Consider the following 17028-nt stretch of genomic DNA (forward strand, 5'->3'; position numbering starts at 1 on the left):
AGTACTTGGTAAAAGACACAAAAACAGTTGTTTTAAAGATATATCATTTCCTTTATAGAATAAAAGACTGTGTTGGTTAATTAATCAAAAAAGATCAGAATGACCTTCCAATATATCAGCCAGGGGCCCCTTTTCCCTTACCGTACATTTAAATGATGTCTCGCTATCATGGTCTTGAAAAACCAGACTTCTTTCTTGGGTCACAGACATTGAGACTCCAGCAATTTGCATCATTTATTTTACATTATGGTTTCCACATTTTAACCAGTAATATGGTGGCATCATAAATACCTACTTTTTTTTTTTGCATAGATTTCAAATGATGTGAAAAACAATTCCAGCCATCCTTTGGAGACATTTGGTAGAAGCTCAATCCACCTTCTGTTAGTACTGTGTGAAGTTGGCTGTGATGTGCTCGTGGTTGAAGGGTATGTAGTCAGCGACTCCTGGAAACAGGCGGAGAACCGGAAGTGACCGCGGTGCCTGACCACACCTGCCTCCTGCCAAATCCACTGGTTACATGGGTCGCCAGTGGGCTGCTGAGTCACTTCAGTCGTGTCCGACTCTGTGGGACCCCATGGACAGTAGCCTGCCAGGCTCCTCTGTCATGGAAGTCTCCAGGCAAGGATCCTGGAGCAGGTTGCCATTTCCTTCTCCGGGGACCCTCCCCACCCAGGGATGGAAAGTGCCTCTCTTATGCCTCCTGCATTGGCAGGCGGGTTCTTTACCACGAGCGCCACCTGGGAAGCCCATTACATTGGTTAGGGGAACAAGATCGCCATCGAGTTGACTAGTATGAAGGAAGCATGGAGTTGAGACTTCGAGGTCTCTTTTTTCAGGCTCTCAACTGCCATGTGGAGCAAATCTTTGGCCAAGCCCCTTAGATTGTGCCAGCCTCCTTCCCTCCTGTATACAACTGGACTACTAGTATTTATGCTGAAGAATTATTTCTAGGATTAGAAATAATGACTGCCAAGTGCCTAATACAATATCTAACACATAATAAATGTGCAAAAAAGTTGTTCCTATTAAAATGGAGTACATAAGCCTAATTTAGAGCATTCAAGTTGGGAACTCATACATTTTGGAGGACTTAAGGAAGGGCAGTTGGTTGAGAATTTTTGTCTTTCTGGGCAGGGAACACAGATTATGACATAACTGATGAGTAAGTTTGAAGTAACCAGGTGTCAGAAAGCATGACAATTCCAGGCCCAAATCATTTTGGATCTCAGAGGACATTTTTTCCCCCCAGAGAAGAAAAGTAACTGGTAGACAGGAGAATAAGCCTGATTTAAGTTTCCAGGGCAGTTAATGAGATGAAAACTGTAAGAGAATTAATAACAATAGTGATATGCATTTTTGAACAAATGCCGTGCAAAAGGCAGTGAACTTACTCATTTCAAACGTGTTATTTCTAATCCTCACAATAACCTAAAGGACATTGCTATTTCCAAATGATAGCTGTGGGCACTGTGGCTCAGAGAAGAGTCATTATCTGTCTAGCATAGCTAGAAAATAAGAAAAGGGGCTTTAGGAATTCCCTGGTGGCCCCGTGGTTAGGACTCGGTGCTGTTACTGCCAGGGCCCACGTTTGATCCCTGGTCGGGGAACTAAAATCCCACAAGCTGGGCCACGTGGCTAAAAAAGAGAGAGAGAGGGGGTTTCAAACCAAGGCTTATGTGACTCTAAAATCTTTCTTATATGCTTGGCTGCAATTCCACCAATTCTGACGGACCACATTTTGTTAAATCCATGACAGGCACTAGGAAAGACATCTCTCTCGTTGTTATCTTGGATAATGAAGCATCTTGACGAAGCTCCAGTCTGACTCTGCTATGACTATACTGACTTCACACCTCTGTGTGGAGGGATGTTCACATCTCTCTGTGAACATCAGGTTAACTTAACATCATTCTCGGACAAAGTAGACCAGTGCTCTTCAAGGCAGAGAATATTTTAGCGTTTGTGCAATCACTTTGGAGATAGTTAAAGTTTTTGCTGAGTCTGAGTTTCATTCTTCGCAATTTCTCCAAGCAAACCTTCTTCTTTTTTTGGTGATTTTTAAAAACACTGTTATGAAAGAAGGTGAAAAATGGACTCTGAGGGAAGCCGTGGACTTGAGTCCCGCTCCGTCACATACTACATATGTGCCTTAGGCAAGTCTCTTTTTTCTTTCTGAGAGTTTTTTTCTGCTTAAAAGGAGTCACTAATACCTATAGAGTTGATGTGAACAGGAAATAAAATAGCATCACAACATTGAGAGCTGTTATTTTTATCCCTCTCATTGATTTCCACTGGCTGTGAGTTGAGTGTTCTTTCATTTCACACATACGTGTTTTTGAACCCCAAAGTGGCCATCTTCTTAGATCACACACTTTTTTTTTTGGTTCTTTTTTATTTGTTTTAAGTCTTTCTCACATCTGCTTTTTCTTTCTTTAGCTCTTATTTCTTTAGGTCAGTCCACTTTTCTTCACTGAGTATTTTTTCCCACTAGCTCAGAGCGGTGTTAGAATCCTTGATTTTTTTTTCTGAGCCACGCAGCATACGGGACCCTAGCTCACCGGTCAGGGATCAGACTCATGCCCCTACAGGGGGAGCGTGGAGTCTTAACCGCTGGACCACCAGAGACGTCCCAGGAGTCCTGATTTTTTTTTAAAAAGCTATTTGAAATAACTACTCATTTGTTCTATTTATTTATCTATTAACATTACTGTATGTTCATGATATATGTACATACAAAGCTGCTATATATACAACTATTGTATATACACATACTCTCACAGTTATTTATTGACTAAATAAATGAATGAATTAAATACGGAAATGAAAGAATTTAGACTTCAAACAGTGGGAAAAGTGCCTACATTCCTTTTTTTCACTCACCTTCTAGTAAAGGTGTTTTGCCACTCAGGAATTGCCAATATGTCTTGTCATTAACATTTCCAGCGATATTGTTAATTGAAGTGACCTCAAGTCCCCAGGATGTCATTGTGGTTTCAAATCTGTGAGAATAATATCATACGTGATTAATGCTTCACTCCAAGTCAGGCAATAAGAAAAGATGAAGGGACAGAGACCTTCTAAATGCTTCAAAGATCAGAAAAAGATGTCTAAAAGAGAAAGTGCAAATGACTAATGAACAAATCATTTACTTCACTTGAAATTAAATAAAAATACGATGCTTAAAAAAACTTATCAATAAGCAAATTAAAAAATGTTAATGTCCAACAATGGGCAAAAAAATTAGGTGAGTGATGGAATAAACATCCAAGATTGACTCTTTGGCAGTTATAAAATTCTTATTTTTCAATACTTTTCAGTGACATGGAAAAATGCTTATGCAATAATATTAAGTGAAAATGTGGGGTACACTTTGGCTGAGAAATATTTATCATTTCATGTATATATGGATCACAACTATTTATGATACACATGGAGAAAAAACAGTGATTATGTTCTGGATAGACTATGGATACTTGGTTTTCTTCCTTATGCTTTTCCCCCTCAAAATTTCTCCCATATATATTTACTACATTTTAATTAGAAAAATAAAATTCAGGCAAAATTAAAGCTAAGATTGGAGAGGAAGTAAAGTATATTCAGAAGACTGTTGGCAAATTAAGTATTCTGGAAATGTGACCTTTATCCCAACCTGGTCTACGGAAGTTAGGGCTCTGGAGCTGGCTTGCGGGCCGCAGACGCGTGCTTCTCCTAACCCTGCGCAACCGCTCCCGTGTCACTCATGTGTCAATTCCTTGGCCTTTGTCAGTCTTTCTCCCAGACGTCTCTCTGCAGAATTTGGATTATGTCATCTTTCCTTTGAAAGTAACTCATCTTTTCCTTCCCATGACTTAGCATCTTCCCCTTCCCCCACTTACAGCTTAGCTTCTCCATGTTTCCCTATTGTTTCCTCTTTCTGCAAACCATAAACATTCCCCAAAGCTTAATGTTCTCCTTTTCATTTTATTTTTTCCCCAATTGGGCAGTGGGAAGACCATGGGCTTCGGAATCAGTCAAATGTGGCTTCAGATCTCAACCCTACTAGTGACACGTTATGTGACCTTTAGAACGTCACTTAACTGTGTTGCGTGTAAGTGGTTCTGTCAGTAAAATGGGAATAATTATATCTGTCTCAGGTTTTAGTGGAAGCATTGTATCTGCCACCTACTACACTGTCCTTAAGTTCCGTCATCGCCTCTGTCAGATGATGACCCAGTCTCTTTTGCTTATCCGGCCTTCTTTTTTCTAGGACTTCTTTCATACCTCCAAAAGCTTCCTGATGATTCTGTTTCAAACTGAGACAATTGAACATGTCTAAAGGGATTGTTTTTCTCTGAAGGACATTCTTTCTTCCTGACACTCCCGTTAAGAGTTTTGAAGCTTCTTTCTCTTGCCCCTCCACGTCCGGTCCCTCACAAACCCTGGGGCATCTTCCTTGGGATGAGAGCGTTTCTCCTGGATGAAGTCCTCCTCATTTTGTGTAACAGCTCTGTTTCTGTGCTCACGCCCTAGCTTTCCTCCTCGCCATTCATTCTCCAACCCAATTAACATTTTGCAACACTTTTCTTACTCAAAAACTTGCAATACTTCTCCACAACATGAAGTCCCATTTCCTTAGGGATTTCAGGCTGTCTACGGTATCACCCAGTCTATCCCTCCAGGCATCGTTCATTTAGTTCAGGCCTGTATTCTGTTCTTAGTCAAGCTGGCTTATTCATTGACCCTAAATTCCTTGCTCAGTTCTGTCTCAAATGCTTTGTCCTCCTCTACGAGTTCGAGGAATTTATACCCAAAGCTTGTTATCTCTGGGGTGATAAAACCCCCTCTTCTTGGAATACCATCCTTTCGTATCGTCCTGTATGAGGCCTCTTCTTTGAGGCGCTCCAAAGCCTTCCTTGACCCTTCTAATCCACTCTGTGCTCTTTCTCTGAATTCCTGTTTCGCAAACTCCATCATCTGTCGACTTGAGTGATTTCATTTTTATGAGGGCCTCGCCTCCTTACTAGATCGCAGGCAGCTGGAGGGACTGTTCGATAAAGATCTGTTACTTTATCAGAAGGGAAAAGAGCAAGAACACGCAGCCAGGAGAGAGACAGCATGGGAATTCAGACGGAACTCGGGAGGAGCGGCGGACGCCACTGGCGCACTCACTTGAACTTGGGGTTTTGGCGCTGTGCTTCCTCGAGGACCACGAGCAGCGCGGATCCTTCCTTCACACTGACGCTGACGGTCAGGTTGAAGAGCAGCTCCACGCCCCTCAGCTGGTTACTTATGGTGTAGACGACAGTGATGTTGGAGGCTGAGGTGGGAACGGGGCTGGGAAAGTCGGAGTGAGTTGGTTGCACCTCTTCACCTGTGAAGAGCACAGAGGCCAAATTCATTAAAGATTATGGAGGTCGTAGTCTAGGCGCAAAATCTCTGTTATTGGCAGAGCATCCCAGAAAACATTTCAAGAAATGACAATGATTTTGTGTCCTTTGTGGAATGTTCTGAGAAACTGGTGTCGTCTGTGAAGCTGTTTCCCATCCTAGAGAAATGGTCACAGCTGAAGAACCAGCTCCCTTAATAATAAACCTTTCTTTTGTTTAAAAATTTTTTAAGCTGAAGGGAGGATTGTGAGCCCTAAGTCACGTATTGTACCTGGCACTCCCTGTTCACTTGGGGCTTTTTGTTAACCTGAAGAATCTGGAAGCAAATGTAATAAGTTTCAGACCATTTAACAAAATCCCTGGGTAACTAGTGTGGAATCCTAGGAAGGACTCTATGGCCACCTCGTTCAAGTAGGGAAATCTTTGGTAAGCAGCCTAAGGAGTTAGGTGAGTGTGGCTGTGTTTGGTACAATTGGGATTGGATCGCTTAATTGTGGTCTCTGTAGACTCTGTACTGACACTGACAAGGAGCTTGCTAATCTCTGCTTGTACCAGGAAGTCCATGCAATGTAAGAAGAATCATATTTTATGTTAGTATGTGATTAGAAAGAAACACATAATATCTCTGTGCCAGGCTTCCACCCCATCCCTGTGGTATGCTGTGAGCATATTTTTATACCTCTAAGTCTTGACTGTAAAGTCAACTTTGTTTTTCTTAAGCTTCCCAGACAAACTCAATGACTGGTCACACTTTCTTTGCTTTTGCACTGTGTGACGCTTCCATTTCTACTTAATACTTCTTTCTTTTTAAAGATTTTTTTGATGTGGACCATCGTTTAAAGTCTTTGCTGAATTTGTTACAATGTTGCTTTCATTTTATGTTTTTTGGTTTTTTGGCTGCGAGGTGTGAAGGGCAGGGAAGTCCGGCAGGACTGAGTGCCTGAACACGTGGGATCAACCCTTCACCCCCTTCACCCCCTTCACTGGAAGGTGAAATCATAACCACAGGAGTGCCAGGAAGTCCCTACTTCGTATTTATTTCACTCTTCCAAATACTGTAGTTTTTGTCTACACATTATTTCCTGGCTTTGTAAAGAGCAGATATGATAAGATATTGCATCATGTTTGGTGCACTTGTCAAATGAGTGATTGAAGTCTTGTTCATTTGTTAGGACCATGGACCTTCTCTCTCCACCAGGATCCCACAAAATGCCTTACCTATAGTAGGTGCTCAGTAAATGTGTGCTGAATGAAGTGGACATGGGGCTGAATCCCAAGCGCAGGACAGCATGGCTGCATGCTAGCACACAGCTCTGGGGGATTGGATGTCAGATGTGGCTCTGCCTGCCTGGAAGTCATGGGTATAACCAGCCCTTATGCCACTTACAACTGGTCCACTTAGGTCCACCTGTCATAAGATGCCCCTTCATAGGGAGAGAGAGATGCTCAGAGTCCTTACCAGGGCTGCAGGACACTTGGGGCACATCTAGGTAGGTCTTGCCTTTCAGTGAGGGGAGGATTTGGGCGATGGACATGGGGTTTTGGAATTTCCCCTCCTTGATCTCGTCCAGTACAGTATCCACGGTCTGCTGGCAATCCCACTGCTTGTTAGGTCTTTCAGGTGTCACGGAGAGAGCCTGGGGCCGGGGATAGAGACACACACACACACACCACCACACGGATTAGTATAGCTAAGAGTTGGTCTTTATAAGCCCTGTAAGGGTTAGACTCAATCACTAGTCTTTGTGATCAACCAGAGGTTCCAGATAATGTCTGTCTCATTCACAGCTATGTCCCCACTGCTTAGTGTAACGCCTGTCATATAGCAGTCCCTCAATAAATATCTGAGCTACACTTAGATTGAGGCTTCCCAGGTGGCTCAGCGGTAAAAAATCTGCCTGCCTATGCAGGAGAGGTGAGAGACGCAGGTTCAGTTCCTGGGTCGGGAAGATCCCCTGGAGGAGGAAATGGCAACCTACTCCAGTATCCTTGCCTGGAGAATCCCATGGACAGAGGAGCCTGGTGGGCTGTAGTCCGTGGGGTCGCACTGACCTGGACACGACTTCAGGACTGAACAACAACACTTAGACCCAGGGAGTGCTAGCTGCATTTGCTCACAACTCTTAGATGAAGAAGGGCGAGGAGAGCTGCCAAAACAAGCCTCTGGGGAGCTCTCGTCTAGGACAACCTGGCCATCTCACCGTGGGAGACCTCTTGCGTCCTCTGCTCTGCACACCCTTCGGGGGACCGGCCCCTCCTTTGCTCACATCACTACCGCCCCAGCCCGAGGCTCCGCAGCCCAGCCCACCGAGGACTCAGGGGCGGGGCCAATCGCCGCGTGCGTCCTCGTGGTGGCGGTGATTGGTGGACGCACGCACCAATCAGAGTCCTTCCCTGACATACGACACCGGAGGGAGAACCTTCTTCTCTTCCCCTTCCTGGTTGAGAATCACCAAGGCGCTAATGAACGAGCAGAGTGAGAAAGAGGATTAAAACTCAGCGTTCAGAGAACTAAGATCCTGACATCCTGTCCCATCACTTCATGGCAAATAGATGGGGAAGCAGTGACAGACTTTATTTTCTTGGGCTCCAAAATCACTGCAGATGGTGATTGCAGCCGTGAAATTAAAAGACGCTTACTCCTTGGAAGGAAGGTTATGGCCAACCTAGACAGCATATTAAAAAGCAGAGACATTACTTTGCCAACAAAGGTCCATCTAGTCAAGGCTATGGTTTTCCAGTGGTCATGTATGGATGTGAGAGTTGGACGATGAAGAAAGCTGAGCGCCCAAGAATTGATGCTTTTGAGCTGTGTTGTGGGAGAAGACTCTTGAGAGTGCCTTGGACTGCAAGGAGATCCAACCAGTCCATCTTAAAGATCACACCTGAATATTCATTGGAAGGACTGATGCTGCAGCTGAAACTCCAGTACTTTGGCCACCTGATGCGAAGACCTGACTTATTGGAAAAGAGCCTGATGCTGGGAAAGATTGAAGGTGGGAGGAGAAGCGGATGACAGACGATGAGATGGTTGGATGGCATCACCGACTCAATGGAGATGAGTTTGAGTAAACTCTGGGAGTTGGTGATGGACAGGGAGGCCTGGCGTGCTGCAGTCCATGGGGTTGCAGAGATGGACATGACTGAGAGACTGAACAGCAACAGAAACACTTGGCTTTCGACACCAGAACATTTAGATTAGAAAAAGTTTACATAGTAGATACCTGGTGATTTCAGACTTCAGATTGCCTGGGTAAGAAACTCTGGCATGATGGGGTTAGGGAGAGGCTACGTAGCTGACGAGAAATCCACCTGGCCTTTGATATTTGGATATGAATGAGGCCCTGCCTTTTTCCAAGGAAAACTTTCAATTCGCAGGTACAGCTTATCACAGTGTACCTGGCAGAACTGACAAACCAAATTAGCAAAAGCAAATACCTCTCTCTCTGGCGCTAAGGAGAGCAAGGTTATTTTAAGTGAGTCATGAACTAACACCATGGATTTCTTCCAGATTTCCTTTGTTCCACTACAAAGCTTTCTAGACCAGAGCCCTGGGAATACTCTTGTGTGATTCAGCCAGTAAAACAGCGTTTTGTTCTCTGGCAAAATTCCACTGACCTCAGCATGATGTAGAAACTGATTTTATTTTCATTAGTTGGTTCCAAGGCACACTGGGGATTTTGTATCCAGTCTTATGTATAACATGAAAGAATTAGGCCCTTTGATGATTTTTTAATCTTAATTTTAAAAATATTTAAAAAGTTGAGATATAATTGACATGTAACATTATATTCGTTTCAGGTACTGTATATTTTATGTCTGTATATACTGTCAAATGATTGCAATATAGTCTAGCCATCCATTGCCACACATAGTTTCACAGTTTTTATACTGTGATGAAAACTTAAGATTTACTCTCTTAGTAACTTTTAAATATATAATATAGTATTATTAACTATAATCACCATGCTATACATTGCATTGCTAATTTAATATACAGAACACCAAACCATCATATACATCCTCCTGCACTAATCCAGAACTAAATTAGATTTAGGGCTGGCATCGTAACACCATGATTCTGTTTCTTTATTTTTTTATTGATATACAGTTGATTTATGGGCTTTCCAGATGGCTCAGCTGGTAAAGAGTCTGCCTGCAATGTGGGAGACCTGGGTTCGATCACTGGGTTGGGAAGATCCCCTGGAGAAGGGAAAGGCTTCACTCTAGTATTCTGGCCTGGAGAATTCCATGGATTGTATAATATTATTTTAGTTTCAGGCATATAAGATAGTGCTTCAGTATTTTTTCAGATTATACTCCATGATAGGTTGTTACAAGAAAACGGCTATAAAGCCCTGTGCTACACAGTATACCCTTGTTGTTTATCTGTTTCATACCTGGTAGTTTGTATCTGTTAACCTCATGCCCCTAGTTTGTCCTCCCACTTCTCTCTCCCTTTTGGTAACCACAAGTTTGTTTTCTATATCTACGAGAATGTTTCTGTTTTGCATATACATCATTGTATTAGTTTTTAGATTCTACATGTAAGTGATATCATATAGCATTTGTCTTTTTCTGCCTGTTTAATTTCACTAAGCATAATATTATGATTCTCTGGTTCTTGGGCATTCCATGTTGGCAAGGTCGTGATGTAGTTTTTCTATTACTCCTATAGGGCTCAGAAGGTAAAGAGTCTGCCTGCAATGCGGGAGAACCAGGTTCGATCCCTGGGTGGGGAAGATCCCCTGGAGAAGGAAATGGCAACCCACTTCAGTATTCTTGCCTGGAGAATCCCGTGGACAGAGGAGCCTGGTGGGCTACAGTCCATGGGGTGGCAAAGAGTCGGACACGACTGAAGCAACTTCACTTCACTTCACTTCACATCATAGGGCATTTTGAGATGATTTGGCTGCAGATAACCCTTTAATTTCTGATTCTAGTTGGTTCTCTCTCTCCCTGCTATATTATTGTTGTGTTTTCCATAGGAGGCTGCTGCCCTAATCAACGGAGGGAAAGGTGTGTGTGTGTGTGTGTGTGTGTGTGTGTGTGTGTGTGTGTGTGGTTGTATTTGGAGCTATATCAAGCAGCATCTCACAGCATCCAAGCCTGAGACTCTACCCCCAGGGGAACACTGCTCAGAGTATAGACCGGATGACCATACGCATCTGGCGTCGCCATGTAGTACGATCTTTTTGAGGTTGAATTGACATTGAGAGAGTAAAACAACTTGACAAAGATTAGATGTCTAGGCAGCTTTGGCTTATTTTCATTAATCATTTTGAATATGATCCCACATTTTTTTTTGATCAAGATACAAGGCTGATAGAAGAGCATTTGATTTGCAGGATGGAACCGGAGAAGTCGATGTTATCTGAGGACTTACCGGAACGGCCTTATTTTTTTTAACACACCAAACTCTCCTGCTAAGTCACATCTGTTGTTTCTGAGATGCTTTCCAACCCACGGACCGTCCATGGGGTTCTCTAGGCAAGAACACTGGAGTGGGTCGCCATGTCCTCCTCCAGGGGGTCTTCCCGACCCAGAGACTGAACCTGGGTCTCCTATGTCTCCTGCATTAGCAGGTGGGTTCTTTACCGCTAGGGCCACCTGGGAATTTTTATGAACAAACTGATCATTATTAATAGTAAATGAATACATTTCTTGGATTTATTATCTTTCCCCAAGGAAACAAAGAGAGTTCATGTTTATTTGTTTTTATACTTTACCGATGAAGTAAAGGGGAATTAGGCCTTACCTGCATTTTTTTTTTTTTTTTTGCCAGGCTGTGCGGCATGTGGGGTCTATTTTCCTGACCAGGGATTGAACCTGCATCCCCTGGGGGCTGCATTTACCTGCATGGCGAGGCCAGTGCTGTAGATGTCTCCAATGATGCCATCGTCTTGGATCCTTGTGCTGATCTCCTCCACGATCTTCTTCAGCAACTGAGCGAACAGGGTGTGGTACCCTTCCTCCGAACCTACAGGGATCCTGTTGTACATACAGGTCAGAGCCAAGGTCGCCACTGCTCCCGTGTCTGTGAATCACAGCAGAGGGTAAGACCACCACCCTCTCCACAGCATGAACAGCCAACATTTTGCTCTTGGATTGCTGCATTCAATGAGGGCTTTCCTAGTGGCTCAGCTGGTAAAGAATCTGCCTGCAATGCAGGAGACCCGGGCTTGATCCCCAGGTCAGGAAGGTCCCCTGGAGAAGGAAATGGCAACCCACTCTGGCACTCTTGTTGGAGAATTCCATGGACAGAGGAACAGGACAGGCTGCAGTCCATGGAATCGCAGAGTCGGACACAACTGTGGGGCTAACTTCACTTTTTTCACTTTACTGCATTCAGTAACCTCCCTTACCCTTCAGGACAACCTGTGAAATAGGACCTCTAGTTGTCTCCATTTCAGGGATGAGGGTATGGAGACTCAGACAGGTGGGGGAACCCCCCAGGGCCGCACAGCTCATCAGCAGCAGCCCCCGGACCTGAGTGCAGCTCCGCAGGATGCCAAGGCTCACGCCTGGAGTGAAAGCTGCCTGGCAGCATCTTCAACCCCACTGCGCATGTCCCAGCATTTATCTTTCAAAAAGTCAGTGCTTGGTGAAGTCCCAGCCGTCCTCACTTCCAGCGAAGCCTCCCCTGTCATCCCACCCAACAGGCGCGGCCTCTTTTCCTAACTCCTTCAGCATTTGTTGTTCGTAGCCGCTTTGCCCTCTCGGCCATCTCTCCTGTTACCCTGCCGGGGAGCTCTCTGATGAGGGGAGGGGGGCCTGCCTCCTCCAGGGTGCCAGGTACAGGGGTCCTCGCCCCTTTCCTGCTTACTACGTGTGAACTAAGTGGGCAGACTCTGGCACAGTGAGACCAGAACAAACCAGAGACTCGCCAAATGGTTTTTTTTTCTACTAATCTTTTCCTCCCCACGCTAATCTCTGCCCCAAGGTTGCCTCATCTTGTTAAGGATAACAGTGTTGGCCAAGAAGTCCCAATTTCCTGAACTGGCAGAGATGCCCCAGCCACAAGAAGGTCCCCAATGAGAAACAGAGGCCAACCTGTGTTTGACCCACAGGGAGGAGACTTGAGCAAATATCCACCTGCTGCTGCTGCTGCTGCTCCGTTGCTTCAGTCGTGTCCGACTCTGTGCGACCCCATAGACAGCAGCCCACCAGGCTCCGCCATCCCTGGGATTCTCCAGGCAAGAACACAGGAGTGGGTTGCCACGTCCTTCTCCAAATGCGTGAAAGTGAAGTCGCTCAGTCGTGTCTGACTCTTCGCGACCCCATGGACTGCAGCCCGCCAGGCTCGTCCGTCCATGGGATTCTCCAGGCAGGAGTACTGGAGTGGGTGCCATTGCCTTCTCCATATCGACCTGAGTGTTGGTCTAATAGAGACTGAAATGAGAGAGGTTGCTGAAGCCGCACATCACACGTAAGGGGTGAAAACGTGAGCTGATGCCGTTGCCTAGATAGCGGCGGAGGAGAAAAGATGACCACAAATGAGGGGCCTCACAGAGGGCACCGTGCCGAGAAGGGGTCATTGTGTGTGACGGGGTGGAAGACAGTCTCCGTTCACAGACTGCCTTGCAGGATGCAGGAGGAAGAAGGTTCCACTGCATCCTTGAAGGAGAGCGTCATGGCTTTAAGACTCAGAGGAGCCGTTTAATATAAAGAGCATGTTTGGACATTGTAAGGAGAAGCACTGAGAAGAATAGAGTGTGGACGCATCAGTTCAGTTCAGTTCAGTCGCTCAGTCGTGTCTGACTCTTCGCAACCCCATGAGCACGCCAGGCCTCCCTGTCCATCACCAAGTCCCGAGGTTCAGTAGGGATTAAAGAGGAGGCTCAGGGTGGGGCTGAGTCTAGACGTTGGGTTAATAATTTAACTGCTGTTTGGGAGTGACTCCTGACTTGGATGACATGCTTATTGTTTCCAGTGGAGATGCTGTAACTGCCAGACACATCCTGGTTTTCTGTTTTCCTTTCTCTCTGTCGTGTATACCTTACATTTCATTTATCCCTCACACGTCCCACAAGTGTTTGCCCAGCACCTCTCATCTGCTGACATCTTCCTGGTCCCCCCCTCCTCCTCACGGAAAGACCCCCTCTCCCACGGTCCCCCGCAGCTCCACCCCTCCGTGACCTTGGTGTTCCAGGCTCAGGGCAGCGTTTGAAACTGGTGACTTACCCACGTCAAAGGGAGAGGAGCTGGCCAGCAGGGTCTTGGCGAAGCGGGCTGCTATGGGTAAGGTTGTCTCTGGGTTGTTCTGGCACAGTGCCAGGATGGCCAGACTGGGCCCATAGAAGGTGGAAGCATAGGAATCGAGGCCTTGAGAGGGGACAGGAGCCTTCGTAAGACTAACGTTCACCGTAAGGAAGGCATTTGTGAAAAAGGAAAGGCCAGACCTTTGAAATGGACATGGCTAGAAATCCTGTCCAAAAAGAAAGATACCGCATTGGCTATGTCTCAGAACAAGAATGGCATCTGGCAGGGGAATGTAATAAAAGGGAGGCTGCTGTCTTCAGGTGAAGACATGCAAGTGTGTCCTCCCGGGAGGGCGGTCTTTTCCAGTTCGTTGGACCGGAAGTGGAGATCTCCCTTGTGGGGATTATCAGTGACCTGATGGAGGAACACCGGGTCTCTTCCCTCCATGTCCACCCTCCCCTCCTTCTCTTTACAGATTTAAAATTCTCAGGAAGGGCCATTTGCCTCACTCCCCCCCTCCCTTCTGATGAGGTCTTACTGGAAGGTGTCCAGTTCTCCATTTGTGTCCGTAGAGTCGATACTTTGTCCCCAGGGTCTCGGCAGGAGGAGGTGAGCGCCATGATGGTGAGGGCAAGCTGACCAGTGGTCAGGTCTGTGGAGGAGAGGACACCATTAAACAAAGGCGTTCTCAGAGGGGAGAGCTCCAGCGGTCAGGCTGAGCTCTCTGCTTCTTTCCAGATCATTTTGATTTTTTAAAAAATAATGTGATCAGATAGTTTTTCGACCTTCCTTGAGGAAAGAAGTGTGGAAAAACACTGCAGGGATGTTTAACCTGGTGGCGTCTGTGTCGTGTGAAGACCTCATTCGGATTTCCTGGCATCTGCTTAGAAGAGCAGCAGGAATACCCCTGCAAATTCCTCTGGAAACATGTCTGCTCACAAGACACTTGTGACTCTACTCAGGTTTCTCTAACTTGGACCTCAAGGCCACTCCTGTGAGGTAGGCAGAGCAGAGAGTTTATTGCTTTTGTTATTATTGCTATTCGTGTTTACCTTTATTTTTTTGGTCGTGCCATATAGAATAGTTTCTTCCCCAGCCAGAGATTGAACTTGCATCACCTTACGTTGGAAGTGTGGAGTCTTAACCACTGGACCGTCAAGGAAATCCCGCTATTAGTGTTATTGTTACTCGAATGATCTGCATTTTGTAAGTGACAGAGGGGAGGTTGGTGGGAATCTGTGGGCACTTCAAGGTCACAGAGTTAATGAGTGGCAGAGTCAGACCTGGAAGCCTGCTCATTTACATTGGATCTAGAACCCTTTCTGCTTTAATGCCCTCCTATGTGAATGCCCTGACTCGAGGTTACGTCCTTCCAGGGATGCAGGGAAAGGCGTTTGGGTGATTCAGGCACCGTCATAAGTAGCGTTGGGGTGGAGGGACTTGGGGAGGGGGGTCTGGGAGTGGAGATTCAGGGAGCCCGTTAAGGGCCTCTGGTTTCTCACCGGCTGTGTCCCTGGCCATGAGATCGAAAGTCAGGAGCTTCTGGGCCTCCGAGTTGTAGGCTCCGGCCAGGTTCATGGCAATCAGGATGCTGGGGTTTGGGAAGGTGGAGTTGATCACCGAGTTCTCCATGATCACTTGGATGCCATCGACCCAGGGCTGCTCTGCTGAGGGAACAGCTGCGAAGGGCAAAGCCATTTACTAAACCCCTCAGCCTCTCTCTTCTCAGAAATGTTTTCTGCATCTCTTAGGAGAAAGCATCTCTTAGTATTCTTGGGGATGCCCCCGTTAGGGGTGATTATTAGAGAGAAATGGAGAAAGTGCTGAAGTTTCCTTTGAGGCCAGTATGCGTGCTCAGTCCCTCAGTCGTGGCCGGCCCTGCGACCCCACGGACTGCAGCCCGCCAGGCTCCTCTGCCCATGGGATTGTCCAGGCAAGAGTACTGCAATGGGCTGCCATGTCCTCCTCCAGGAGATCTTCCTGACCCAGGGATCGAACCTGTGTTTCCTGCATTGCAGGCGGATTCTTTACCGTCTGAGCCCCCGGGGAACCCCAGTTAGTCCCTACATCTTTCCAAAGAACTGTGATCTTTAAGAAAGTGATTTTTTACTTAGCAACATCAAATGCTATGGCTCACAGACATTTCATGCTATTTCTAGCACGTTCCCAGAAATCACTGATTGCGTTGCATCTTTTCCTCACTTTTGCATGAGATGTAAGAAGGATCTGGGCTACGACCTATCCTCAGCAGGCACCCAACGTTCTCACTAGTGGTGGCACATAGTCAGAATAGTCATGAGGGTCTCCCCCCGAATCATCAACCATCATTCCTGCAACAGTATTTACATTTCTGTTAATGTAAAATGCAGAGACTTGCCTCTCAAAGAACGCATGCCATTAAGTCAGGAGAGGTGAACCATACACACTCACACCCTGTAACGGAACTCCTGTAACGACTGCTGTTTTAGGCAGGCTCTCATCATTAGACGTGAGTCTCTGAGGTTTCTGCCTGTCCCCAGGGTAACCGCTTCCTTGGCCTCCTTGGAAAAAATGCCCTACTCACAGCATGAGCTTCGAGTCTGGGTGCTAGTCCTTGTCATTGCCCAGAAAAGGGTCAGGAGCCGGAGGGCAGCCCGGGCCATCCCACTGTGTCCTGGCGCGTCCGCGTCTCCGGTCACAAGTCCTGGTGTGTGCAGGCTTCGCGCTTCTCTACTTTCCCTTATATGTGCTGCTCTCTGAAAAGCAGTCCGCCTTCCTGCCCATCCCAGCCACTCCTAACCGCTGGTGCTGATTTCCGTTTGCTTATGTAAGCTTACCTGCTCCAGACCCTCCAAGGTGTCTGAAGGTCATGTCTGGGCAGCACGGGCTAGGAAACACTCGGGGCTCAGTATGTGCTGAGGCCAGGTGTCCTTCACTAAAGCCCCGGGAGGCTGGCTGATGCGCGAGTCTTTTGGGGACTTTCTCCTCAGCCTTTTCATGCCCGGAAACCACTTGGCTACTTATTGGCAGCCACTTCATTGAAGTTGGGGTGATTCCTAAGGCCCCACCTCACTTACAGTTCATGGGTTCTCGAGGCAAGAATACTGGAGTGGTTTGCCATTCCCTCCTCCAGTGACCACATTCCGTCAGAACTCTCCCCTATCACCGTCCGTCTTGGGCGGCTGTGCACAGCATGGCTGCATTGAGTTACGCAAGCCCCTTCACCACAAGGAGGCAGTAAGCCATCAAGGAGAAACTTGGGCAAACTCCAGGAGATGGTGAGGGACAGGGAGGCCTGGCATACAGCAGTCCACGGGGCTGCAAAGAGTCGGACGCGACTTGGTGACTGAACAGCAACAGCTCACTTACAGTCTGAGGCACTTGTTTTACGAGAAGTCCTTTTAGGCTCTCAGGTGAGCATCGGCCAGGTGAGGTCTGGCTTTATGCAATGAATTAAGTCATCATGACTTGGGTTCCA

The 17028-nt window shown here is 46.5% G+C and overlaps 2 protein-coding genes across 3 annotated transcripts in view; one reads left to right on the forward strand and one right to left on the reverse strand.

The window, feature by feature from the left end:
• Positions 1 to 224: 224 nt before the first annotated feature.
• CBLIF (cobalamin binding intrinsic factor) lies at positions 225 to 16213 on the reverse strand. The gene is made up of 9 exons (XM_081544598.1): positions 16135 to 16213; positions 15074 to 15250; positions 14110 to 14223; positions 13554 to 13694; positions 11225 to 11406; positions 6829 to 7006; positions 5152 to 5353; positions 2884 to 3002; positions 225 to 446 (listed from the first exon to the last, which is right to left on the reverse strand). Exons 1-9 carry the CDS (start codon positions 16211 to 16213, stop codon positions 385 to 387), a joined length of 1254 nt encoding a protein of 417 aa, XP_081400724.1. The 3' UTR covers positions 225 to 384.
• Positions 7813 to 17028, forward strand: part of MS4A3 (membrane spanning 4-domains A3) — a 74455-nt gene continuing 65239 nt past the window's right edge. Inside the window, exons 1-2 of one of the 2 annotated variants that reach the window (XR_014069511.1) lie at positions 7813 to 8747; positions 11155 to 11425. The gene's annotated coding sequence lies outside the window, so the exon portion shown is untranslated. Of the gene's footprint in view, positions 8846 to 11154; positions 11426 to 17028 lie in introns of both variants that reach the window. The other variant, XM_081544599.1, reaches the window with a different exon arrangement.

This window comes from Giraffa tippelskirchi, chromosome 11, assembly GCF_054371585.1.
Source record: "Giraffa tippelskirchi isolate mGirTip1 chromosome 11, T2T-mGirTip1v1.2.pri, whole genome shotgun sequence".
In the NCBI taxonomy this organism is placed as follows: Eukaryota; Metazoa; Chordata; class Mammalia; order Artiodactyla; family Giraffidae; genus Giraffa; species Giraffa tippelskirchi.

What these genes read in the sequence shown, in the direction of transcription:
- CBLIF (XM_081544598.1), bottom strand. Translation starts at nt 16,213, where the DNA reads ATGGCCCGGGCTGCCCTCCGGCTCCTGACCCTTTTCTGGGCAATGACA. An exon ending in CTCCTCTCCCTTTGACGTGG is followed by an intron (nt 11,407 to 13,553) that starts GTAAGTCACCAG and finishes TGTGATTCACAG; the next exon opens with ACACGGGAGCAGTGGCGACC. An exon ending in CGCCAAAACCCCAAGTTCAA is followed by an intron (nt 3,003 to 5,151) that starts GTGAGTGCGCCA and finishes TTATTCTCACAG; the next exon opens with ATTTGAAACCACAATGACAT.